Genomic DNA, 27860 nt, shown 5'->3' with positions numbered 1-27860 from the left:
ACTGAGCTACATTCTTATCATACTTAAATATACAAGGATTTTGTTCCTTTGCAAACATGACCAGAGTCAGAAACCAACCCACAACAAAACTGCACAACCAAGCTGTTGTCCACAGCAGCAGTGAATGGCTTGGTTTGTACTGAAATGGAAATGCCCCCAATTTAGAAAGGTGATAAATCATAGCAAGATTTGTAACTGAAGAAATCTTAGAAGTCCTTTTACATTACGGGTTTTGGGAGGCCTAAAATTGACAATGTAACTATCATTCGTATAAGACTGACCTTATTCTTCAAGAACAGTTCATGGGCCTTGGCCTTTATTTCAGTAGAACTACTTGAAGAGTAAGGTACAGCTCAAGGTGAATAAGGATCTCAGAATCTAGCCCAAAGTCTTTGAAGATTGAGTGAAGGAAACCCATTAAAACAATGTAAAGAATGTCAAATTTTCAATCATGATTTTGCACGTGAAAATTGTTAGTACATACAGTGTTCCTTTAGTAAATACACTACAGGAATTATCTACTAGGCAAAATGGAGTGTGGGGGGGGGGTGTTAAGAGGTTCTCCCATTTTTATTTTAATCAAACTTTTTTTCCCCTCTCTCTCTCTCTCTCTCCTTTTAAATAAATTACAAGTATGAGAGTACAGTCCAAAGATAAAATGTTTTGATGAAGTAAAGACATTTTTCTTTGGCATAAAAACAATGAGAGAATCTTGAGATCATCTTTTTTTTCCTTATTAGTATAACTTGACATATTTAGAATAATTTTACCTGAATATTTGACCCCAAGGTTAGTATAGAATATGGTTCCACAAAGAAAAAAAAATTAATTTCCATCATATGAATACAACCATATCACCATATGGTTCTACATCAGCGGTGGGCAATCTGCAGCCCACGGGCCATATGCAGCCCATCAGAGTAATCTGATTGCAGGCCATTGTCCGAGACAAATGCAGGTTCAAGTAAGTATTTAATTGAGAGAGGAAAATCAAAACGTGACAGATTGAAATTTCAAACCACATGGCCGTTTATTAACAAGGGATAAGTTACAACTTGGGCCGGGGGGAGGTAATTTATCAACTAGAAATACTATCAAGATAAACCACACACAACTTGAAAACAGTCTATTTGCATCTAACAAGAACTAAACGACCTATGAACAAGCGCTTACTAAAATCAAAAATAGACACGCAAACTGAGTAAACTGTGCACGCATTAACCGAATGTTGTGAAATACACCAACTAACCACAATAGTAATCAATACAACAATTTGATTCTCCTATACTGTATACACAACTTTGCACCAAATAAGGGAGAAAGAAGAAAAAAAAAAGGAAGAGGCTAAGCAAACAAAGTGTTTACAGAAATTAAAATGCACATACCACACTCCAGGTGCAGCTGACCAGCAGTATAGACACAGAGTGCATGACGAATTGAGGGGAAGTAATCCTAACACGACACGACACGAGCCGGCAAAATCCGGAGGAGACCCTGGCTGAAAGGGTGATCAGGCCTTCCAGCTAACACGCGGGCACTCCTGCTGTTTTTGGCGCGAGATACAGTTTTATTCGAAGACTCTTACTCGTGCCAGTGTCTAATTGGTTCCTAGCTCCTTCGCCCTCCAGGTTCCGAGCTGGAGCCCTCTACGTCAACAGGAGCTGCACCCCGGCACACTACTCTTTTGCTCACAACACGCTGGTATTGTAGCACACGGCACCAACTTGACCCACAATTGACCAGATAGAAGGTTCGGGAATAGGCACACGGCACTATAATGTTGCACACCGCACTACGGTGTTGCACACGGTACCAATGTGACCTTTTGACCGACAATTGGCCATAAAGACGCCATGTTTGAGCATGAGTTTAGGGTTGCGACAGCCATGAGTCATTTTGTTGACACTGACCATCCGCAGACACCGCCCCTGCAGCTCCCAGTCCCTTTGCCTGTAGGCACCACTTCCCACAGCTCCCATTGGCCAGGAACAGAGAGCTACAGCCAGTGGGAGCTGTGGGGGGCGGTGCCTGCGGACGGTCAACGTCAACAAAATGTCTCGCGGCCCACAATCAGATTACCCTGTTGGGCTGCAGGTTTCCAACCACTGTTCTATGTTGTACTGGAGAAACAGTACTATAGAAATCAGATAATCTTTTACTGGGAGACTATTAGGATCTTTATTTGAATAGGGAATATAAAAATAATTGCCATATTGAGAAAACATTTATAAAATTGTTGCAAATACTAGAAACAAAGGATAGCAATGGTAAAGTTCATTTTTAATGTATAGTATTTTCTTACAGTTACAGTGCATAAGTATGTCTGTGGCATCTGGACAACTCTAAATGTAGTAATGAAAAGTAATCTGATCTGATTAGCCAATTAAATATAGTTCAAACAGTCATTAGACCATTTACTGCTAGTGAGTTTCTTAATTATGTTTCTCAAATTTTATTAGGTTTTCCAATAATAAAATGTATCAAGTACAATACAGTTCTTTACCCACTGGGGATATCTTTCGTAAGAGCATCTTAAGTTATCTTTTTAAAAATCTAAACTCCTTAAAGTGGTTCCAATACTGTAATAGCCAATACTCTTGCCTCAGCCAGATTCTCTCAGTTCTTCAGGTCCTGTGCTAGGTACAGGAAAGGACAGGGAGTAGGTGGTTTTAAGACAGATTTGTGCCTCCCTAATTCTAGGCCCAGTCCCCAGTGCAATTTAAGAGTAAAGACAGATCTGTTCAAAATGGCTTTAACTTGTAACAGCCTTCTATGAGCTGTAGTGCCAGCACAGGCTGGCTGAAGTGAAGTGTGCTCCAGTCTAACAACATCTTTCCCTAGGCAATCCCAATTAAGTATAACTATAGGTTAGAATTAGAATACCTACAACAAGGATCAGGAAGGAAACAGCATAGACCCATTACATTTTCTCTGTGACGACAATGGAACTCCATTATAATGGGTTTTCTTCTGTGACCTTTTAGTCTCCCTTTACACGGGCCGCTGTAAGGGAGTATTGGGTTTTCTGTCTTTTGTATTATTAATACAAACTGTCTCTATTACAGTAAAGAAAATACATATCTTCCGTTAAAAATAAATAGATGTCAAACAATGTAAATAGAGTTTTCAGACCATAAACATTTAATTCAACTGTCAGGGCACAATTCTATAATTTTATGAGCAGCAGCTGATTTGAAAAACATTTACACCATTAGTTCCTTGTTCAGCAAAATGCATGGCTTCCAATCTCATATAAAACCAAATTAAGGAAAATAGCTTTTCTGATCAGACCCATGATTAGAAGAGGCTTTAAAAACAATTACTGCATTCTGTTCCAATGAGTACTCTCTTCTCTTTCCTCATAGTCCTTATCTTTACTATTCTAATACCTAATATAACACCTAACTCTTACATAGCACCTTTCATCAGTAGATCTCAACATGTGTCACAATCTTTAATGTGTTTATCCTCACAACATGATGTAGGGAGGTATTATCAATGTACATGAAAGACCCTTCTTCCACAGTATCCACAAGATGTCACCATTGTCAAAAAAAATACCATACACAGTATAATATTGCATGTTCTTTTTGTCTGAACCAGGGAAAGATTTTTGTAATAAATTGACAACTTGATCCAGATAATACAGTCCAACAGAATAACTCCCATGTGCATATAGATTGAACAAACTAAACAAAACAGGATGCACAAGCGAGAGATAACAGCAAGTTATTCTAAGGATAGGATGTATGGATTTACAATGGATAAAGCAATACCTTTACAAGTTTTCAGGAAATTACCAAATATTTAAAGTATTTGGTAAAGCAGCAGGAATGGTAAGGCATCAGACAGCTTTTAGAGATGCCAACTTAGTTAGAAGGTACTGAAAAAGTTTATGAATTGTAGAAAAGAGCATTTAGAAGTAAGAAATGATTAAACAAAATATAGTGCTTTCAAATATCACCAGGTTGAAGGAATGGCAGAAAGAATTGTGAAGGGTATTCAAGAAAACCCACTCATCATCCACATTAGAACACTGGGAACATACAGAACAAAGAGAAAAATTCATCAAAGACTTCAAGGACTTTGAGAAAAAAATAATCACTGAACAAATTATCGTCTGTTAGCCTACCTATTGCAAGAATGAATGGTTTAGCGAGATGACTGTTAGATGAAGAGAATATGCTAAGAAAACGGAGTTAGGATTTTAGATTTATGGCTTCCTTCTGCTGGAAAAGGTGTCACACAGCATAGTTAGTCTTCTCTTAAAGTGTGGATCTACCCAGAGATTGATGAGCCTGCTATAGTCTTAGCTAAGAGACATGTCTTTATTACAGCTCATGTAGTAGAGGTTTGTGCATTTGGCTCTAGAGATCACAGGTTTGATCCCTGCTGATGACATCCAAGGTGGTCGGCGTTACACTCACTAGTACAAAGAGGAGAATGCTGCTTCATGCAGAAGGTTAAACTAGATGACCCAGAAGGTCTTTTCAGTTCCATCATCTTTGATTTTACAATAGACTCACTCATAAGTCAAATAAAAAAAACAGGAGTACTTGTGGCACCTTAAAGACTAACAAATTTATTTAAGCATGAGCTTTCGTGAGCTACAGCTCACGAAAGCTCATGCTTAAATAAATTTGTTAGTCTTTAAGGTGCCACAAGTACTCCTGTTTTTTTTGCGGATACAGGCTAACACGGCTGCTACTCTGAAATAAGTCAAATAGTAAACTTCAGTTAAAATTACCTGCCTTTGATTTCACTAAAATAAACCTGGTTCCCAAAGTACATTTAGATCCAGATACAATTCTTGAGCTTATTTGGAAAGTGTATTTTTAAATGAACTGTTTACATTTACATTTTAAAGATTTATATTTGCATAGCAGATAAGATACATAAATGAGGGCTCTTCTTTCACATAGATTTGATTCTAAGACATAAATATATATATATTTATATATATATATAAATAACTTACCTTGCCAGCTATCATTGCACACACACAGCTTCTCGCCTGTCAGATCACAGTAGCCATGATCTGGGCTCCCACAGTTAGCTTTACAGTATGGAATATCACAGGCTTCGCCTTTCCAATACTTGTCACACTCACAGTACACTTGGCTTGGAATGGAAACACTAGTTGTACACTTCCCATGCCCTGAGCAATTGTTAGGACAGGAATTAATGCTGTAAAAATAAATATATAAAATAAGGCAACAAAGAAACGAGAGAGCTGGGTAGAGCTTTTCATACGACACATTACAATAATAATTTGCATTTGCAGTATACAGCTCCTTTTATTTGAAAATCTCCAATCACTGATACAAATGTAGCAAATATAATCACCATTTTACAGACAGGAGATCTGAGATGCACTAAGGTTAAATTACTCACTCGGCTTACACACAGTCAGTGACAGAATTAGAACTGAGGCCTCCTTGTGCTGCACTATGTAGGACTGGCTCTGCACCAAGAACTGAATCTAAACTTCACAATCAAAGATCCATGAAGAAGGAAAAACATAAAAGCTAAAATTCTTTAGACATTGTTTAACCAGTTATTTATATTCTAAATAAAATCAATGTTACCTTTTAATAACTAGTGGAGGGTAACAGAAGTTGTTTTATACAGGGCCAGCTCCAGCTTTTTTGCCGCCCCAAGTGGTGGAGGGGAAAAAAAAAAAAAAAAAAAGATAAAGCTGCGATCAGTGGTACTTCGGCAGCAGCTCTACCACGCCTCTTCGTTTTTTGGCAGCAATTCGGCAGCTGGTTCTTCCAGAGGGAGTGAGGTACCCACCGCCGAATTACCGTCAAAGACCCGGACGTGCCACCCCTTTACATTGGCCGCACCAAGCACCTGCTTCCTGCGCTGGTGCCTGGAGCCAGCCCTGGTTTTATATTATCCTTCCAATAAAGTTAACCCTGTGGTGTATGGAAGCCTCTGTTTCTGTAATTTGCTGAGTGCTTCAACTCAGTTTTGGATCTTGCCTATATTTATTTTGTTAACAGTATAAAGTGTTTCCATCACGTCTGCCAGGATGGCTTTTTCATATGCTTTAATCTAGTTTCTTATTTTTTTTCTCAGAACCGTAAAGCCATGATACAAAGCCCCTGTTATAAAATATTTATAATTAAATGTGTCTGTGCTGAGCAACAAATTAAATTAAAATAGCTTTCCTCCCGCCCTCCCATCCTTCCAAAATTAAGGGTTTTAAAGTTTAATTAGTGCTAGTGAAAAGGGCCAGATTGACAGTACTGATGTGGCATTCACAAGGAGGAAAAAGATCTGGAACAGAAGGTGCCTTTCATCTCCTTGCCGCTGTGGTGACTGTGAAAGCAGTAAGTCCTGCTCACTGTGTATTGCCAGGCCCAATACAGTGACTAAATAACCAGGCTGCTTCCTTTATCTTCTTTAGATGGTTCAGTACCAACAACGTTATTTCTCTATTCTCCCACTTGAGGAAGATTACCTGGAAGGCACAGAACAAGCACATGGTGTGGGGTAGCCTATCATCATGTCTAGAACTTTAAAGCTCATAGGAGAGTGATGGCAAACAGCAAAATTAAGTTGTTTAACAAAAAAAAATTTCAATGCAGAAACAGAGCAAAGGGCAGAGGAAGAATCCATCTGAAGGTGGGAGATGAGAGGACTATCTGTCCAGGTCCCTGAAGAAGAGCTTATCGAAGCAGTGCAAGAGGAAAGAGACAAAGCAGCAGAAGTTTTGGTAAACTCGAAATACATATAAGACTTAATTTACTCCTAAATAACAAGTAGTGAAGAAATAGAAAGAATAGTACTCATATCTTCTCCTTAAGCAAAGCTGGCTAGTGAAAAGCTTAAGTTTGAGACTTCTTTACTATAAAATCAGTAACAGGAGGGCAGAGGAAATAGGGATTCATTAATTAGTATCCCTTTGCATATACATTGAAGGATAGATGGCAACTTTTCAGTTATTTATGACTCTTCCAACATAATAATTTAATAGCATGTATGGGCGTTTTTGAGAGATAAAAGAATACTGAACACACTGTAGTTAAGAATGCTATGTCATATTGCCATTGACTTCCAAGATAAGCAGACAGGTTCCCAGAACTTTGGGAACAACTGGGGAAAATAATTACAACAACAATAAATTGTTTAGATGGTTATATTTTCTTGCTGTCACCTGAAAGCAGTAAGTAGTTTATTCTGTGTGACAAAACTGCAATCACACATGCCAAAAAAGGAAGAATATCTATAAGACTTTTATATTATAGTCTAACTGCATATACAGCATCACACGGTCAAAGGATTCTCAAACACTGGATAACTCCCTCATGTAGTAAAAGCAACATAAGGAAAACTACTGTACGTTACAGGAGAACATAAGAATGTAAGAATGGCCGTACTGGGTCATAACAATGGTCCATCTAGCCCAGTATCCTGTCTTCCAACAGTTCCAGTGCCAGGTGCTTCAGAGGGAATGAACAGAACAGGTGATCCATCCCCTGTCATCATTCCCAGCTTCTGGCAAACAGAGGCTAAGGACACTTCAGAGCTGGTTTTGCATCCCTGTCCATCCTGCCTAATAGCCACTGATGGACCTATCCTCCGTGAGAATCTGAGCAATCTCCTTGTAGATAATTCAATGAAGACCTTTGCTCAATGTGTAGCTGGGATCAAAAAAGCAAACAAGATGATAGGATGTATAAGGAACAGAATAAAGTGCAATATAGACAATATTATAGTGCCAATATATAAGTTAATTGTGAGGCCTCTTCTAAAATATTGTGTGCAGCACTAATCCCACCATCTCAAGAAGCATATGGCAGAAGTAGACAGGGTTTAGTGAAGGGCAACAACAATGATCTAGGGTATGGAAAAACTCTCATATGAAGAGAGTTTGAAAAGAGTGGGATTATTTAATTTATAAAGGAGATGAATAAGAGAGAACATGATAAAAATATGTAAAATAATTAAAGCTATAGAGAAGATCAGTCAGGAGTGTCTATTCTCCCTGCCTCATTAAACAAGAACAGGGCATTCAATAATATTAAAAATTAGCAAATTAAAAACTGATGAAAGGAAATATTCTTTCACGCAACATACAATTACAGTGTGGAACTCATTGCCACAGAAATTGTTAAGGCAAAGAATTTAAGATTTAAAAAAAGGGATTGAACATTAGATGACCAGAATATCTAGTTATTATCATTAACAACAACATTCTGGAAGGGGTATTAAATGTTCTGGTTCAAGGCTTAAACTAACCTCTAACTATTAGGATCAGGATGAGACCTAATATGGAAGGAAGATTATCCCACAAATACCTATTGTGAGGTTCTTGCACCTGTACCGGCCACTATCAGAGACTGGGTATTTGACTCAAAGGACCTCAGATCTGGTCCAGCAATGTTGGGGCTTAGAGGACAGCGATCATTGGATGGAAAAAAACAGGAAATATTGAGAGAGTAGAAAAGTGGTACTTTTGCTGCATATGGCATTGGTGAGACCATTACTGGTTCAAGGGTTTGGGACATTCTATGCAGAAATAGGTTTCACCTTGTTTTACTGCTTTTAAAAACTTTTATCATTCACTCTCAACCCATAAAAACCTTTTGGACGTCCTGGAATGAAAGACTTATCTGTGTGAATAATTTCCTGACATCATTAATACCTTTAACCCAATCAAAAGACAAATAGTCTACAAGTATGTAATTCTCCTGAAGAACGCTATAGCCCTAATTCATAAAATAACTTAATTATTTTAAAAAACAAATACTTACGAGTAAAATATGTTAAATCCAGTTAGGTTATAAGCAGCATCACTAAAAAAGTGTAGCAACACATAGCCAGATGTAGTAACTACTTCAGGAACAGTTTCATTTCCCCGCACCTCAGGGACTATCAGACCACTGGAAAAGAGAGATTAAATGAAGGATTCTTACTAATGGTAATAATAAAATAAATATTATGATTCAATCATTAATCATATATCCAACATAATTTGGAAATTTTATGGGGCCTATTTAAATTATATTGAATAAAGCAGGGCTTAAACCCATGAACACTTCTACACCTTGAGAGAGACAGGGTTTCCCAATTGTTTTTTGCAACAAAACAAAATTCCACATAAGTTTGCTATCTATGCACATGCATTGCCATTAAAATGCTGGAAGCTAACTATTAAAGACCACTTTGGGAAAGATTTTTTCAATGATACAAATGGCATTTAGATGCTCCACTCTCATTGACTTTGACACATCTGGGCACCTAAAAGACATTTGTGCCTTTGAAAGTCTCCCCCTTTGTTACTAATTAGTTCACATGCAAAAAGTTTGATTTTTAACTAAATTCTATGGGAAAATGTAATTTCCACAGGAAAGTAAAATAAATTTTGGACTAAAAACTTTAAAAAGAAAAACTGAATCAATACATAACTGCTTTGAAGCAGAGGAAAAAAACATACTGTACATAAAACAGTGGATAACCACACAGCAAATTTAAAATAAATTTTAAGCTAAGGAAAACGCAAAAGGAAATTTTATATAATGTACAATATACAATATATAATATAAGTTTCAGAGTGGTAGCCATGGTAGTCTGTATCAGCAAAAAGAACGAGGAGTACTTGTGGCACCTTAAAGACTAACAAATTTATTTGAGCATAAGCTTTCATGGGCTAAAACCCACTTCATCGGATGCATGCAGAGGAAAATACAGTAGGAAGATATATATTGTGATAGACCCAGGCCAGTTGGGAACAGCAGAGTAGTAGAAGGGAAATATACTGGCCACCGGATAAGCAGTTTTCTGTTCCCTGAGTGACCGGAGCAAGGGCTGCTCCAGGCTAATGACAACACCTGACTCCAGTTAACCTGCTAAGAGTCAGGTGAGGCTGTTAAGCACCTGACTCTAATTAAGGCCCCTCTAATGCTATAAAAGGGCTCACTCCAGTCAGGCCAAAAAGACCCAGGGGGCCAGAGGAGAGGAAGTGCGTGCGAGGAACTGGGAGAAAGAGGCATGCAAGAAGCTGAGAGTGAGTAGGCATACTGCTGGAGGACTGAGAAGAACAAGCGTTATCAGACATTAGGAGGAAGGTCCAGTGGTGAGGACAAAGAAGGTGTTGGGAGGAGGCCATGGGGAAGTTGCCCAGGGAGTTGTAGCTGTCGTGCAACTGTACCAGGAGGCACTATAGACAGCTGCAGTCCACAGGGCCCTGGGCTGGAACCCGGAGTAGAGGGTGGGCCCGAGTTCCCCCAAACCTCCCAACTCCTGATCAAACACAGGAGGAATTGACCTGGACTGTGGCTTCTACCAGAGGGGAAGGTCTCTGTGTTGTTTCCCGACCCACAGGGTGAATCTGTGAGGCAAGCAAATCCACCAATAAGCCCAGGACCCACCAAGGTAGAGGAGGAACTTTGTCACAATATACACACAGAGTGAAGGGTTAAAATCAATGTGCACTTTATATGGATTGTGCCAGCTCTTTTTCAGACCCAAAGTCCAGAGTTTGGTCAAGCGACCAGAGGCCTAGCAAATAGTGATTAGCTAAGAGAAAGCTGGTGTAAACAAGATAACATGCCTTTACTAAGATATGCTTCGTCAGTAGAAATGCCAGATGTTGAAGCGGTAACTGAATAATTCTGTTTCATCTAATGTTTCAGATTGAACAAAGGATCCCTGTTCCTATTGTGTCAGTCTCTTCTGTAGGGACGTTCTTCCCACAGATCCAACCTTGAGTTTATGAAAATTGGCACATGTCAGTATAAGTTATGGCATCCTTCCACCTCTCTTCCCAGGGACCAATGCCTGCCTTAAGACATAAAGGGGACAATCTTTATTGTCATATACTTTCACTGTTTCTTTGCTTTAACCCCTAGGAATGTAGCCTTTTAACCATTGGCTAATGTGCTATCTTGTCTTGCTGTAAAACCTATCCCGGGGTGTGGAACTGCCTACCCCGTCACTTTTCCCCGCCCATGGAAAATCTATATATTCTATTGTAATCAATTGATTGACAGTGTCTCTGAGCCTAATAAGCAAGGTGACACTCCGCCAGCGCTGTGTGTAATAAACTCCTATGCTTGACCTCTACACGGTGTGGATTTATGTCCTTTACAGAGAACATGAAAAAATGGTATGGCAACACCCATTTTTTCATGTTTTGTGTGTATATATATCTTCATCGGATGCATGCAGTGGAAAATACAGTAGGAAGTGGGTTTTAGCCCACAAAAGCTTATGCTCAAATAAATTCATTAGTCTCTAAGGTGCCACAAGTACTCCTCATTCTTTTTGCTGAATATATAATATAATAATGTGTAACCAGAAAAAGTGGGAAACAAAAAACCCTAAAAAATAGAAAATCCACTAGGAGCTTTTAGATATTAAAGACTACAAGCAAGCAAACTGTTAAAAAATATTAAATATTTTAGTCACATACAGAAAAACTGGGGGAAGGGATATTAAAAAGGAGGAATAAACCAATAACTGAGCAACCCACAACTCATATACATGTAAACTTTTTATTCATCTCTCTCCTTCAGTACCAGATAGGATTCCCAACTTTCCTTCCCTCTCAGTGCAGACCAGGAATCATACTCCTGAAGGACATCCAACAACTTGTGTAGCGCACAGAAACTTGGGAGACTAGAAGGAAAACTAGCAGCAAGCAGATAACTAGAACGGATCAGGAAAGGAGGTAGCAGGGAGCTGAGATGATCGTCAGAGTTGGGCAGGAGCCTGGGATGGTTTCATCAGGTGAACGAATAGGCAAGCTATGTTCTGCTAAGAATGAGGTCCATTGGTGCTGTAAAAAGTATTTGTTTATTTGTTTAACACCAACATGAGCAACACTTTACAAGATGGAATAACATTCCTGCCACAAGGAGTCTGTGGATCTTACACCTATTCATTTTAGATATCTTAGGAGAAATCCTGACTCTACTGAAGTCAATGCCAAAACTCCAATTGACATCCTGGCCAGGATTTCACCCACTCCATGTCTATACATGGGATATTAGACATATTTGAATATCTATCCTAGAGATCTAACAGTACAGTCAGTGGGTGGAGACAGTCCTAAAATTACCAAAGAAATTCTGTGGCCCAGTCATGGAGACACAGGGCCACAAAATGTAAGTGACATGGTAATTTTTTATGGAATGTTTCCCCAAGAGTTTATGGATGGGTAGGAACTAATAAATAGGAATTTCTATGAATATACCCTAAAAATGAGGAAAAATGGGAAATTTAAGCTTTGTTATCTCAAAGGCCAGGCTGTTAAGTACTGCCCAGCCATATTTTTTTATTTTTAGTCACAGTACTTTTCATTTTGGTAGACAAAGACCAGACCTTGTATAACAGGTAATTGGGATTGCCTCCACACCGATGTCCCTCAATAGATGGCTTCAGTGGTCTATCTGTAATCGGCTTAATGGATATCCTTCATGTCTACAAAGACATTGTACAATGTACTAAGCAGTACAATGTCTTTGTTGCATAAGTCACAAATTCTGTGATTTTCCTTTAACTATATTAAGCAATTTCCTCTCTCCTTTGTTGGCCAGTCCCCCACTTCCATTAAAAAAAAAAAAAAAAAAAAAAAAAAAACACCCTCAGTTGATATTAGGAATCTACTGTAAACTCACTCTCTCTAGGATGGCATTCATATTAGCATTAACGTTCCAGTGCAATGTCAGCATTGAACATACGCCAGAAGAGGAATTTTGTCTTACGCAAAGGCAAAAGTTCTATTATGTTGTATTTCCATTTGGCAACTTATGCTTCCATCAGTGTATATTTCCCACTAATATTAATGACAGAGAGCAAACTACCAATAGCAAATTAAAACCTCTAGTACTACTTTTTCCTCACGTTAATAATATTTTATACTAATACTAGTACTAAAGAACTACTAAATAAAAATACTCACCTAAATACAGCTATTAAAGGTGCATATACTGAATCTCCATCATAAACATACATATGGTCCCAACTGCATTCTGTGGCAAAATGATTAAATCTTAATCTTAATATTGCATTAGGACTGAAAGAAGAAAACAATAAGAGCACATTACAGTGATATATTGTTTAGCAGAAGCACAGACTCATAATACAATTATATAATAAAAATAACTTGTGGAGTATAATAAAATTAACCATATCATTCTAATATTACATTAAATACAAACATTCTTTTTAAGTGCTAATCATAACTCGTGCAGATAAAAGTTGGTATAAAACCAGATTTAAACCAGCCAATTATTTAATATTTTCATCTTAAAGTATTTTAAAAGTCATGCTTACAATTCAAGGCTAATAATTATTAAAATTACCATACTACCACCATATTACTACCATAAAGTTTTTAAAAGGGCTACTGTCAATATTTAAAGTCCAAAATTTAGGCTTTGATAGAAAGTTTTACAAAACTTTGTACTAATAAAAAAATTTAATTAATTTTATATTAAAATGTCAATACTAAAGATTGTTGATTGACTACTAACAATACTGCACCTTCCAATATAAAATGCGGGAATGTGTGGTGACTTCAAAGGGAATACTATGCAGCATCTGGACTTCAACCGGATTTATCATGGGACTAAGTGAGACAACCTCCATCTTGGCCAATGCACCAGAGAAAGAACCAGAAACCTCCAGAGCTAAAATGCTCACCTCACTAGCCAGGATGTGCCTTTGATGATGCCAGAAGCAATTAAGACATCCTCTGGAGTGGGGAGGACTGAATGAGGGTCTCAACCAACAGCAGCCAAGTCAACGTTAAATGTGCTCATCCTGTTCCCTCTCCCATCCTGATGGCCTACTGCATGTGTATGGGAGAGGGGGAAGGTGCTGCTTTCTTTTTCCCCTCAGTCTATTCACCGGCTTTCCCCACGCTGCAGGCTGAGGCAAGGGAGTGGGCTCATCTCACATTGCATCTGGGCATTGGATTTTGTTTCACCCACTCCTGCTGCCATTGGACAGGGGTGTTGTGATGAGCCAGCTGATTGGCTCTTCCCAGCCAGAGTAGGAAAGGGAGGTGGGTGGCTGAGGCAAGTAGCTGTTGGGCTCTCTTTTTCAGCCCCTCTTATCTAGAATGCTCTATTTTTTATGATGCCAGGGGCTAGTCTGATCACTAATCTTTTGTTTGGCAATACTGGCAAACTGTTGTATGAGTTATTTCACTTTCCACGCGGCACCCCAGAGGTCTGTTTTGGGAGTTTTGGCAGGTTCCAGTGAAGATGGTGGGTTAATAAAGGATATGATATGAGGTCTATGTAACCCAATGGGCTGCTAGAGCATTGGACTCAAGCATGACATTGCATGGTGAAGGAGTAGGCCTCCATGTCTTGTACAGCAAGTGGTTTTCCATATTTCATCTCTCCTACCTCCTGTGTGAAGGAGGGTTCAAAGTCTGGCTTCTAGCCAAGGTACACGGGCAGGGCTGAGATTGTAGAGGGTGCATCACCCTCATACGGATGCATGGGGGTCAATGGTGCCCGGTTGAACTGCACATTGGCACAGCCCTTCTAGATACTTGGATGGGGATACGGTTTCCTATTAATAGTTTAAATAAAGTTGAGGCCTCCACATTTAACCACACTATAGTGTGCATGTCTCACTGTTTCTGCATCTGCACCAAAGCACAATTCTACAAAGCTTGAATTAAAGAGCCACTATCTAAACCTGAGAGCTGTAATAGATCCATATCCCCTGTGGTTCAGGCACAGTTGACAATGCATAAAACACAGTGACCTATGGATAACATAAGAACTAGGCACAGTTTTGTTTGTATATCAGCCTAAGAGGGATGGGGAAAATCAAATGCAGAAAGGAAAAAAAGCTATCTTTGAAAACTGTTACTTTAAGACTGTCTCAAAATAATTATAACAGCATCTATGCCTTTCACAAATGAAGTGAAAACACAGTATTGTAAAATACACAAAACCACCACAGATCTTGTCTCAGAGAAAAAGGCCTTTTTTTAAACAAATATGTATGAAAGCAACACTTGTTACAGGATTGAAACTCTCAAATAGAACATGGCATAGGAATATTTGTGACCACTAAACTGTTCTGAATGCATGCAGTGTTTGTACATATTCTGCTGACAACTGACATTCATGCACTGGCCGATACTTGAAATCTTGCTGTGACAGTGGCAGACCAGGCCAATTCACTTGCATATTGGTATAGATCATAGTGATTGTTCAATGTATGAGAGTCTATTTGGTGTTTAAACTTCATATAAACTATTGGGATGTTACATGCATTGTTTGCACTTATCTGTGTCCTGTTATAATGTAGTAGTAATCATTTACATTGTATATACCCCCATCACTAAACAACGCATCAAAATGAGAAAGAAGCCTTGTGGATTGCAAACGAAAAACTCTCCGTTGAAGTGCTAATTTCAAAGCAAGTGGTCGTGTGTGATGATCAGAGGTCAAAGACTCAAAATGCATTCCTCGCTTTCCATCAAAGAAAAAGCCCAGATGGGTAGTGACACTGTCAGCTTGTTTTCTGTGAGAAGCAGCTATAAATATGCAATCAAGGAAATATCCTGGATCTCTCGATTGTTTTGACTTTTATAGGGAAGTGTACTACTAAATGCAAAGATCCCTAGAGACAATCTGGGTAACCTGAAAAGACTTTTGGAAAACTGGCAGTTTATGATGTTACTGCCACCATTTGGGATTACAAACTAAGACTCATCTGTGGATATATTTTATCTGCTTTAACTTCTCAATAACTCTCAGGCTTCCTTTTCTTAGCTAATAAACTTTCAGCTACTTTACTACAGAATTGGCTAGAATTTGGTGTAAGATCTAGAGTACCAATTGATCTGGGGTAAGTTACTGGTTCCTTAGGACTGGAAGCAACCCAAATGTGATGTGATTTTTGATGTAAGTAACCAATTTATCCCCAAAGTCTAGTTTGTTTGGATGGCAAGATAGACTGGAGAGTCTAAAGGGACTGTTTGTGACTCCATGGTAAGACTGGTAATAGTAATCCATGAGTCCACATTTGTTACTGGCTTGGTGAAATCTAGTTATAGAACACACCACCAGCTTAGGGAATCAGCCCTGTTTTCTGACAGTCTGCCTAGAAGTAGGCACTCATGGTCGTGAGCCGCTCCAGACAGCATGAGAATTGTGAGATGCAAAAAGTTCAGACTCCATGATATAGCTAATAAAGTTTTAGTCCTGAACTCTAATGGTATATTGCTGAGACAGTGCTATGTAAAAACTTTCAACTGGAAGCAAGGTGTATTACATTGTTCAGTGATTTTATTATGAGGGTAAATGCTAGGGATTATGAAGATTTCAACCCAGGATTCTTAAATCAGAGGCTATGCTACTTAACCACATATGAAATGCCCTTATAAACATAACTATAAAAGAAATGAATCCACTGTATATGAAGGCTATGTTTTGTAAGAGATCCTCTAGTTTTATACATGTACAAAATACTAGGAGTTTATAGTACATGTATATAAAGACTGCTCAGCATCCAGGTGCTTTAAACAGAACATATACTGAATTAACTCTCTAAACCACTGGAGTAAACACATCCTACATCAGACAGTTAGATCTATTTAAAATATATACTTACTATCCTTCAATTAACCATGTACATTTAGTTTTATATTTATAATTTATTGGTCCATCCGTTAAATATCCAGAGGGTTCTGTTAACCTAAAAGAGAAAAAACAGTAATATAATTAAATCTTAGACATTTCTTGAAGCACAGTAGCATAAAAATATCAACACCCAATTACAGATGTTTGGATGGGGTGACAATCAGAATCTTTTATCTTGGAGGTGGCTTGCATTTGTTTAATAATCTGAGGCTTCATATCCTGTATCTTTTGTTTCAGTGTATTATAAATGCAGATAGTGCTATATCACCACCAGTTTATTTCCTTTGCCTCAAATATTACTTAAAGCTACTTTAACTTGCATCTTCTTCTAGCTTGGTGGTGTGCAAAAATTACACACAACTTACACTGCCCTAGGAGAGTGTAAAGAAAGGTTTAATTTCTTTACACAGTGTGACATCTTACACACTGCCTCTGAATTTAGCCCATAGCATCATTGCGGAAGATTGTCAAATTTCAACTAAAATAAATGGAGCTCTGATCATTTACGCCCTCTGTCTTACTCTGTTTACCACAGAACAAAGAATGAAAGTTGAAATTCAGAGTGGCAGTTGGCAACTAAATACAAAATAAAAACATTTTACAAGTGACGATTAAGTAAAAGATCAGAACACATATATATACATATGAATTGCTCTTGGTAGAACTATTATGCTTCCATTCTTATCTTACATGCCACTGAGCCAGAACAAGGTGTAACTTGCAATTCCCTTACAAAGTAGTAGTAGAATGGATATAGGTAGATCTGAGGAAGTCTTGAGCTGGTTACAACTGGGGGAAAACAACTAAATTGTCTCATCAGCAGTGTAAGTGCACAGGGATCTATCTTATGTCACTGTAACCATCATTTCTGAATTTGCCCACGTTATGTACATGTGCAAAAAGTGGTCTACAACTTTTACTGAAAATGAATTACATTTAAACCTGAACTGACTTCAAGAACTCCTAACTGCCCCTCTGCCACCCTATCACTGAGGTCCGTTATTCCAAATTTCGGGCTAGAAACACCTGGAAGTGCAGTTGAGGTCAGAGATACAGAATCCTTGTTCTATAAAGGAGAATGTTGCTGCTAGAGAGGTATCTGTGAGGACCTTTATCTTTGAAATTCACTCCCTCAGTCTGCCAAGTCTGAAATTTGTTAATCTTTAAGGCACGCTGCAATGCCGATCTGTCCTCCCCACCTTTTAAGAGAGAATTAACAAGGTGGTAGTGATTGGGATTTTTTATTCTTTTTTGCCAGGCTATTGGTGGTGAGGTGGGGTTAATGTAACTGTAATAATTACTTAATTTTGAAAGATTTTCAAAGGCACCTAGGAGGTGCTAATAGGTGCTTTTCTCTTTTCTCTTCATAAATGCAGAGAGACAGAATACCACTGAACCACTGAAAAAAGGGTGGCAATATGGGTGGCAGAGTGGGGGAAAATAAGCATACCTCAGTCAGCTGCCTTTGGAGCAAGAATTCTCCCCTGCCCCAGCAGCCAATTATTAAGTCCTGTAACTGACTCCTCGGCAAGGAGCCACTGTGAGCACTGTGGTAACCAGTTCCCTAGATTACTGGTAGCATACTGAGTGTACAATGTGCTTAGAGACGAGTTCTGAGCTCTAGGTCCTGCAAGTTCTAGCCTCTGATGGTTTCCCAGGAACACTCACAAGAGTTTGATGAATAACAGGGGCTGTTTTTCTAGAGCTGACAAATATTGTGATTACCCTAGGCATGATTGCTTTAAGTTACAAGCAAAAGATGAACCAACAGTTTCCCAGCCAAGCTCTCAGCCTTTCAAGATAGAGCTACATTGCAATGTAAGCCCAGGTTAGTGGGACTCAAGCCAGCTGAACAGTGTTAAAGAATCCTAGATTTGAGCACCTACACTTCTTTTTAACTGTATATTAAGAACTTTCTAACCCAGGCTCTAAACTGGGGCTCTAGCATCCACACTGCAGCACACAGACTCAGGTCAAACCAACCATATCCCAGACATCCGGCACACTCACAAAATGCTGCTGCTCTAGCCCTTTGTCCAGGTGTTACACTAATAAAATAATACCAACAGGATCTTATAAGAGGGACAAGGCAAATTGCCACATTTATTGCAAATACAACAAAATACTTTTGTTGGCTGTTATATTACATTCATTTACTCACACAATTATTTACACAAAGTTATTCTGCGAAGACAGTTATAGTTAACAGCCTGAGTGTTGCCCGTGCCATGTTACTGGCCAGGCGGCCTGGACACGAGGGTGGAGCCAAGTCATGTCAGATGTGCATTCGATGCTCCTGGAGGGTGGTCGCAGAACCAGACTTAAAGAGCTTAGTCCCCTGGTTTTTGTTCTTATAGGTCTTTACCTTAGTGTATGTCTATGGAAGTTGCTTCATCATGCTGAATTTGTGATTGGGGTAACCATTAATTAGCTTGATCAGCATATGGTACATTCATGACAGCTATACATTATTTTTTAGTTTTTTTGTTGTTTTTTTTATGCGCATGGGTGGGTTCCGGCATGCCCTCTGGGGGTCATTCAGTTGCTTTCGCCCTGCATTATTTTCAGCCCAGTGATAGTTGTGAGTCTTAGGTTTCAGCTGGTACCAGTTTTTGATTAATTATTTACCTGTTACAAACACTTACTTTTATGCACTCAGCATAAATTCTCGCATCCAGGCTTAACAGGTTTGATTTAGTTTTTTATTGCTAAAAGTTTTACATAGGCATAATCAGGCTTTTAAGGGATGAGAGGATCAGTGAGTATGGCTTAAGAAAACACCATTGTTTTCCCATTGTTTTTATTATTTTTTAGTACAGACTTTTTGTCCCGTAACAGCATTTTTATTGGTTACTTTGCATATTTAATCCTTGAACAGGCCTTAAATAATTGTGGGTTTTTTTGGCCTTGGGCTTGTTACAGAGATTTATTCAACAGAATTCAGCAGACAGAAGCTCACTTAACACAAAGATTTATAAAACAGGAATTTTTTGTAACAATTGTATTTTTTTTTTACTATTATACCTTATTTATTAACTTACTAATATTAGTAATATTCAATATAATCTCCCTTTTGACACTAAGACATTAGGCAAGTGTCACTTTTTATAAAATTTTTGAATGATATATTTTTTGAGCAAGCAAATATTGGTTTGTGGCTTTAATTTTTTTATACTTTTTAAACTTAGCAACACATACTATACATTCCAACAAAACAAATGCAGTTTAAAACCAGTACAAACATCAGGGGATGTAATATGACTAATAGTATACCGGTAGTGGTGGGGGACATCCAGAGAAAATGTTATAACAATGGTAGGTTGGTGGGGGTTTTTTTAGCTGTAGCAATTTTTAATGTATTTTCTTTTTATGGATAATATGGATAGCTTTATTTTTTGCACTGTTTTTTGTTTGCATTAATAGCTTTGTTACATTTTGACTTTTTAGCAATTTTATGGCCAGATTTTGCCAGCCCAAGTTAAGGTGGACCAAAAACTTCACTGGTATTACCTTAATGGTAAGCTGTGACTTTTTTTGTGAGATTTCTGGTAAACACTGTGCTTACATTGCATTTACACTTGTTTACTGGTGGGTTACTAATACCTTTACTTTTTTAATACCCACTTTTAGGAAGTAATACATATACATTGATTATTATATATTACTTTCATTTTATTTTTTAATTTATTTTGTATACATGAACTTAAAAACATTTTTGTATTACAAGGCTTTGAGACATTGGGTAGGGATAGGCACACCCATTTTTGAGGCGTCCATACGGTGCAGCCCCTCATGTCTAATAGCTTTTTATTTTTTTCAGCCTACTGGCTGGACGTTTGTGGCAGCCAGTATGACTTTGTATGTAATGTGGGGATAGGATGACCAGACGTCCCAATAAAATCAGGACCGTCCCGATATTTAGGTGTTTGTCCCACGCCCCGACCGATCTTAGGTCAGGCCGCAATTTGTCCTGAGATTTCATTCCACCGGCAGCACTCGCCTTATTTATTTATTGCTGCTCCACCAGCAGCAATTTTTTTTGCTCTACCAGCGGACACCCCCCTCCATGTGTCCTGATATTTTCTCTCTCTCATCTAGTCACCCTATGTGGGGAGTGGCATAACTTTTTATATTTGTGGGTTTTGAGCCTGTTGGCTGGCAATTTTAACAACTATTTATTTAAGTAACAACTCTGTCCTGACAGAGCTTGAAATATATTGCATTAACTTATACCAATATACATTAAACAAAGATTGTTTTCTTTGCTTTAATAGATGTAACAAAACCTTGGTGTTTTCTGACAATACTTAAAACATTTTATGTTCTAGTGTTGAAACTGCCAGCACTTGCATTTCAGTGCACCCCATGGCTATGGCTGTGCGATTTTTTAGTTGTAGTTGTGTCTTATGCATTATTTACACAGTTGTGTTAAGCCATTGCCAAAGATTTTATTTAGCTTTTAAATTACTAATACCTATTTGGACTAGATTTACATTAGCATGTACTTGATTCTGAATTAAGCTTTTTTGCAACTTTGCTAAGGAATTTAGCTTAATTTTAATTACTTTTAGATTTACTGCATTAGCATGTTCTGCCCATGCTTTGAATCTGCCTAATAACGTATTTATTACATTTCTTGTTGCTTTTGCTTGTTCTGGGTCAGGCTGGAGCAGTGCATGTGTTTTGACCCATGCGGTCAAGATAGGGAGAGCGAATTGGGTACACTTGAGTTTTACCTTAGAAACATTTAGCCGTGTCCAGTCCATAGTTATTTTGACCTTTACCAGGAGGGGGCTGACTAGAACTTTAACGGGAACGGTTTTAATTTTAAATAGCCGGGGTTTACGTACTGATATTGGAGTGGTTTTTATAAACTTTTTTTTTTTTTTTTTTTTTTTTTTTTACACACCCAGTTACATTCCTTGGGAAACATGACCTCCTGAGTATACCTTGGTCAATAAACTACTATTAACCTTACCAGTGTTCCAGATTTTATTACCCCATCCCATATATATGGGAGTGAGGGATAATTTGAAATCACAGTAGTGTTTTTCAGGTACCCTTCCGAGTGAACTCCTACCAACCAATTTTTTTTTTGGGGGGGGGCACACATTTATGTATATCTGCAACCTAAGATTTCCCTCTTCCACATACACCTGTATTTCCAAAAGAAGATATTGTGAGGTTTGTGACTAAGTTTACTTAATGCAACTGAATAGTGGGGTCTTGGACCGGGGCCCATGGTGTGCATGTTGTTTTTAAGAGGCATTTATTTGGGGGTGTTCCAGAAATAGCTTTACCTTCCTCACATGATTTTGGGTACTGGGTATTGTTGTTTTTTTGCGTTGGGGCTCAATATGCCCTCTTGATCCAGTAGAATCCCTATGGTACCAGGGTTAAAGCATAGGATCTAAATTGACAATTGTAGGCTCAGAAGCTGCATGGGTTCTGGGGCCATGTGGTATTTTTCCGGCTGTCGTGGTTCGGCCAAAAAATTGAATTTGCAGAGTGGACTGGTTGTTCAAGGAGCACCCGCAGCACGGCTAATACCAGCAGCACAGTACTACACCCAGTAATTCTGTGAGAACAATAAACAGGCACCACATCCAGGGGTCTTGGTATTTAAGTAGCATCGGGGGTCCAGAATTTATAAATGCAAACACAATAAAAATATTAAACTTATTTAAACAATTTAATTTGTGACACATGGACCCATTTTAATTTGCCATTTTTATTTATACGGTAAATGAGTGGGCTGAGGCGATTTACTAAGGAGTATGGTCCTGTCCATCTTGACTCCAGTGTGTGATTCCTTTTGCCCAATTTTAAATACATTACCTGATTTTTTGTTTTTTATAACCGGGGGTTTCCAGGTTTTTTCTGATTCATTTTTTGATTTATTATTTTAATGGTGCGGTATACTTTAAAATGTAGGGGGGTGGTGGGGTTTTGCAACTACTTCAGCCATTGCCAGTATTTATGATTTTTCAGGGGTGCTGAACCCTCCATGCCCCGAATTTGTTCGGGGTCGATGACCAACTTTATGGCTTCTTCAAAAAGCAGTTGATATGGCTGGATTTTTGTTTTTAATTTGTTGCTGCTGCGAATCACAGTGAGAATGAGCAGCAGCTTGTTTGGCCAGTTTTTAACCGGTATTATTCACCACCTTTCTGAGCACTTCCTTAATGGTTCGTGTTTTTTTTTTTAACCTGGCCTGATGACTGGAGTTGATAGGGAATGTGGAATTTATAAACGACTCCCAAGGCTTTAAGCATAAACGTGAACATTTTCCCTATGAATGACCCTTCATTGTCTGAGTCCACGATCTCAGGCGTGCCATACCAGCAGACTATTTTTGAGAACAGCTTTTTGTCAGTTGTCCGAAAGCTGTTGTTTTTGGTAGGAAAGCCTTTTACCCATCCTGAAAATGCATCTATAATTACAAGCAGATATTGAAATTTTTTCTTACTTTTTGGCAATTTGATAATAAAATCAATTTTAATTTTATGCTAAGGACCCAGGCTGCGCTGGTGCAGCATCTGAGGCTGATGGGGGCGGGGGGTCAAGCCTTATTTTTTGCACATTGCACAGAGTTTTTACCCACATCTTTATGTCATTTTAAATTTTTTTTTTTATTTTACTACTTGCTTTAGCCTTCCCAGAATCCCTTTTACACCTTTGTGCATAAACTGGTGAGCTATGTTCACCAGTTCCTGTGTTTTAATTCTTCCGGGAACACAGACTGATTTTAATGCATTCTGTTCCTGCCTTCAGGTTACCACCGCTACACTCTCATAGTATTGTGCTATGGCATTAGCACGATTACGTCACACGGTTTCGGCTGCTGAGCCTTTCCCGTGGGCTTTTACATGTCTAATTTTTAGTTGGTTGTGGTGCGAGGTGACCCAGGCGTAGATCCACTTCCATTTGTTTATATATGCTTTATTTTTTGCCATTTGCGGCTTTTTACCCATTCCTTTGCCAATTATGCATCCAGTATTGTACCTGTAGCAGGGTGCTGGTGCAAAAGCACCTAATTAGCCCCTGCTCAGCCAGCCCCAATCAGGAGAACTAGACTGGGGCTGGGGAAAAGGCTGGTGCCTGGCCTTTGGAACTGGCTGCACCTGGGGGCCTGCTCATTGAAGAGCTATAAAGGCTGGCTAGCAGCCAGTGCAAAAGGGGGGAATGGCCAGGGAAGGGGTAGTCTCTAGGCTGAAGGGAGACCCCCTGTAAAGAGGAGACAAAAAGCCTTGTAAGTTTGTACATAGTATCGCTGGTGGTGGGAACTGTTTGTAAATAAAAGCCACGGGTGCTGCAGTGAAAAAAAAAAAAAGCCTCACAGTGCTTTCTTAAGGGAGCGCAGACCCAGCAGGGGGGCGGCCCAGAAAAAGACCCAGTTACATACCCCATTTACACAATAGTTGCTATTAGCATAGATGTATATTGTTTGGGGGCAATTTTTTTTTAATACTGCTTCAGGACTTGGTATATGGCAGTATAGCTGCTGTTGCCCTTTACATAGATCGGCATTTCTGGGACAGGGCCACAAACACAGACTGATGGGACCACATCATCATGCAGACCTGGGATGACCAGCAGTGTGTCCAGAACTTTTTCATGAAAAAAGCTACATTTCTGGAGCTCTACAAGCAGATTGTCCCAACCCTCCAACATAAAGAGAGGGCACCCTTGCTGGTGCAGAAGCAGATTGCTATAGCCATCTGGAAGCTAGCTACCCTAGCCTGCTAGAGGTCCATTTTTAACTAGTTTGGTGTTGGAAAGTCAACTGTGGGTAAAGTGGTGGCAGAGGTATCTGAGGTAATCAGGTGTGTGGTTTACCCCAAGGTGACAGGCATAAAAGATATTCCAGAGATAATTCCTGGCTTTGTGAAAATGGGGTTTCCAGACTGCCCTAGGGCCACTCATATGCCCAAAGTTTACCCTCCTCACTGAGCACATGAACACAAGAACTGCAAAGGGTACTGGCTCCATTTTTTTGCAGGCCCTTGTGGACCTCAAGGTTCATTTATGAATGCCAATGTTGGAAAACTCATGATGCCTTTTTTTTTTGCTGAGCGGGAATCTACATGCATGGATAGGCTGGGACACTATTCCCACCAAATGACATCATAAACAGTTACTGACCCACCATTATTCTGGGGGGGGGGGGGGGCCCATAACCCCATTTGCCTTGGCCTATGAAACTGTACCTAGATTTAAGAGGCCCTGACAAAAGACTATTTAATTACACTCTCCACAGGCATAGAATGGTTGTTGAATGTGTTTTGGGAAGATTGAAATCCTATTAGAGAAGTTTACTGGTCCATTTGGATGCTAGTGTCATTAATTCTGCTGCATCACTGTGGCTTCTTGGACTCTTCACCATCTTTGTGAAGCCAGAAATGAGCCATGCCCCCCCGTGGAGTTATGACAGTGAGGGGCTGTTGAATCAGTATACTTAGCTAGAAAGTGAACATATCTACACTGGAGCTGGATGAACCCAGGCAAACAGAAGTCAGGGATGTTTTGTGTTCCAACATTCTGGACTTGAAGAGGGTAGTACCACTATAAATGTGCTAGTGCAGGAGAAGGAGGAGGCTAATTGATCTGGGGGTGGTACAGTGCTTGGAGAAGGGTAGAGCTTGATTGCCATGCTTAAGTATTAAGTGGGGGGATGATTCACAGTATAGATTCATATAAGAAAGTGACTGAAGTGTGAACTGCTCTATGTACCTGCATCGAGGAGCAGCTTATTAATTCCAAATTGTTCCTGGTCATGTGTTTAGCGTTATTATTTCAAATCCGGATTGTACAATGAGCTGCAAGGGCAGCAAATAACTGACATAAAAAGCTTTATTTATAATTCTGTTAAAATAGTACTAAAGTCACCCATTGTGAGGCAGACCAGCTGCCATTACAACACCCATACACCAGTTACAAAAGAACATTTCCAAAATTAAAAAGGGGTGCATGAACCAGTGTTCTCCTTTCCCTTCTTTTCTCATTTACCATGCACGTGACATCAGGGACGGAGGTATCCACAGGTGAGGGGGGGGTCAAGATCGAAGTCTGTATGTGGTTTAGAAATAGCCTTAAGACAGAAAACTAGCATTAACATACAAAATGGAAACATCTATTGGTTGATTTAAGATAAATTAAGAAATAGGGCCAATTTTCTGCAAATTTTACATTTTATGCTTCAGCGTTGCAATTTGATGCTGCGGTCACACTGAATTAACATTGAGTTTGGCCTGAGTAAGTGACTGGCAAATCTACAACAGTCTAGGTGTTCTCAAATAAAACCATAATGAAGTGTAACCTAACATCCCTAGCACTAAGATCAGGTTGTTTAACACAAGAAGAGGTTGAACTCAGACTGTTGGTGCTGAGTCTCTGTATACAATCTTTGGAAGGAGTGCAAAGATTAATAGATTTCAGCTGAGTAGGAACTAAATTGGTGTCTTTTCATAGACAAATATAAATACAGTGGTATAATAGTCCTAAAACGCTATACTTTTGCCCCCCAGATAAACAAACTGTATACCAGAGAGTGTAAATACAGGAGAGAATTCTTGCACAATTGCTTTTGGCTATTTTACCCACGAGATACATATTTATTCAGTTGTTTGAGCAGTGGTGGAACTGAAGTGGACATAGAACTTAGCCATCTTGTCTCTCTAATATAACATAAAGGCTGCATTATTGATCTTGAAATTGGGTCAGCACACTCAAGCAGAGCCCCACTGAAGTTAATTGCTCTCTGCTCAGGTGGAACCTTGTGCCAGTGCAAATCTGATTACAGGACGGGGCGTATGTTTGAATGTGTGCGCTTTCATCACCTTTAAAACATTAACCCTCTAGAAACAATGGGAGCATGATATCAAATTCCAATTCAAGTAATGAAAAGTTAGTATTACTGTTATATAATTCATTCACAGATACTAGGTTTACTTATACAGCAGACTGCAACAAATTTATTTTTACTCTAAATACTGTGAAATATCAGTGCCACTCATTTACACTCAATACCAGTGTTTTCCTGGTAGCTTTCAAAATTTAAGGAAGGTAACATATAAGGGCTGTTTCCCTTACATCCAGCCCTCTGGCACTGGTAAATTGCAAATGATTTCCTGTTCCACACAAAAGTTGCTGATTTTTTTTATAAACAATTTCCTGGAAAAGGGAGATAACCATTGATGAAGCCATTCCACTTCACTGTAAAAAAAAGAGTCTGATATTGCTTTGTAATAATGTCAGTGGAAAAGATAAGATGAAGGATTTTTTTGTTTTAAGTAAAATAATGCTACTCTGTTTTATCATGCCCTAATATATGTTTCCTGTGTTACACTGAACTTCCTTGCATCTTTTTCCTTCCAAAATATCAAATCTCATGGATGCTACTACTGATTAGAGCAAACTTTCTAGAAGGTACAGTATGCACAACTTTCACAGCAAATGTTAAACTACTATCATTTTAGATTGCAAGTCAGCATTCACATACACAGCCTAATTATTCATAATTAAATAGGAATACATTAAAACTTATAAAGCACTAAGAAATTGTCCAAGAGAAAAGCTACGTATGCCAATAAAACTTGATTGCCTTTTCTCCAGAAGCTGGCCAAGGTGTTGTATAACTAATTAAAACTATTCAGAAATAATCATTGATAGATCAACCAACCACAAAGCTAATCTATACTTACCTACACAGGAAGAATATATCTGATACTACACGGCTCCTTAATCTAGCAGACAAAAGCAGAAAAAGATGAAATGGCTGGAAGCTGAAGTCAGCAAAGTTCAAACTGAAAATACGATGCAAGCATGTAACAGTGTGAGTAATTAACCATTGAAACAGATTACCAAGTATTGTGAATAAATTCTCCATCACTTGGCATCTCTGAATCAAGACTGGACATCTCTCCAAAAAGTATGCTGTAGTTCAAATCAAATTGTTAGGCTAGATGCAAGAATAACGAGGTGAAATCTATTGCCTGTATTACAATGGAGATCAGCTAGATAATGATAAGTGTCTTTCAGTTTTAATATCTATAAACCAATTAAAATGGCCATATCATGCTATCTCCTGGGTTCTTCTATGGGACAGAATGATATGGTCAAGTTTTTCAGAATACTCTGTTAATTTGAAGTTGTGTTGTCCTCAAGACGTGCCACTGATGGTGCGACCTCAGACGACAAGGGCATGCCTGAAAGGCCCAACAGAAACCATAC

General features: G+C 38.8%; 1 protein-coding gene across 30 annotated transcripts in view; it reads right to left on the bottom strand.

Moving 5' to 3' along the window:
- ATRNL1 (attractin like 1) overlaps positions 1 to 27860 on the bottom strand; it is a 1032651-nt gene that overhangs the window by 858417 nt on the left and 146374 nt on the right. For all 30 annotated transcript variants that reach the window (XM_039547653.1, XM_039547651.1, XM_039547655.1 and 27 more), the window contains 4 exons: positions 16600 to 16683; positions 12917 to 13030; positions 8766 to 8894; positions 4979 to 5187 (listed from right to left, as the gene is read on the bottom strand). In XM_039547653.1, the coding sequence (XP_039403587.1) occupies positions 4979 to 5187; positions 8766 to 8894; positions 12917 to 13030; positions 16600 to 16683 (536 nt within the window). The remainder of the gene's footprint in view (positions 1 to 4978; positions 5188 to 8765; positions 8895 to 12916; positions 13031 to 16599; positions 16684 to 27860) is intronic.

Source organism: Mauremys reevesii, linkage group 7, assembly GCF_016161935.1.
Source record: "Mauremys reevesii isolate NIE-2019 linkage group 7, ASM1616193v1, whole genome shotgun sequence".
In the NCBI taxonomy this organism is placed as follows: Eukaryota; Metazoa; Chordata; order Testudines; family Geoemydidae; genus Mauremys; species Mauremys reevesii.
Note: the sequence above shows the minus strand (reverse complement) of the source record. Positions and strands in the feature narration are given on the sequence as shown.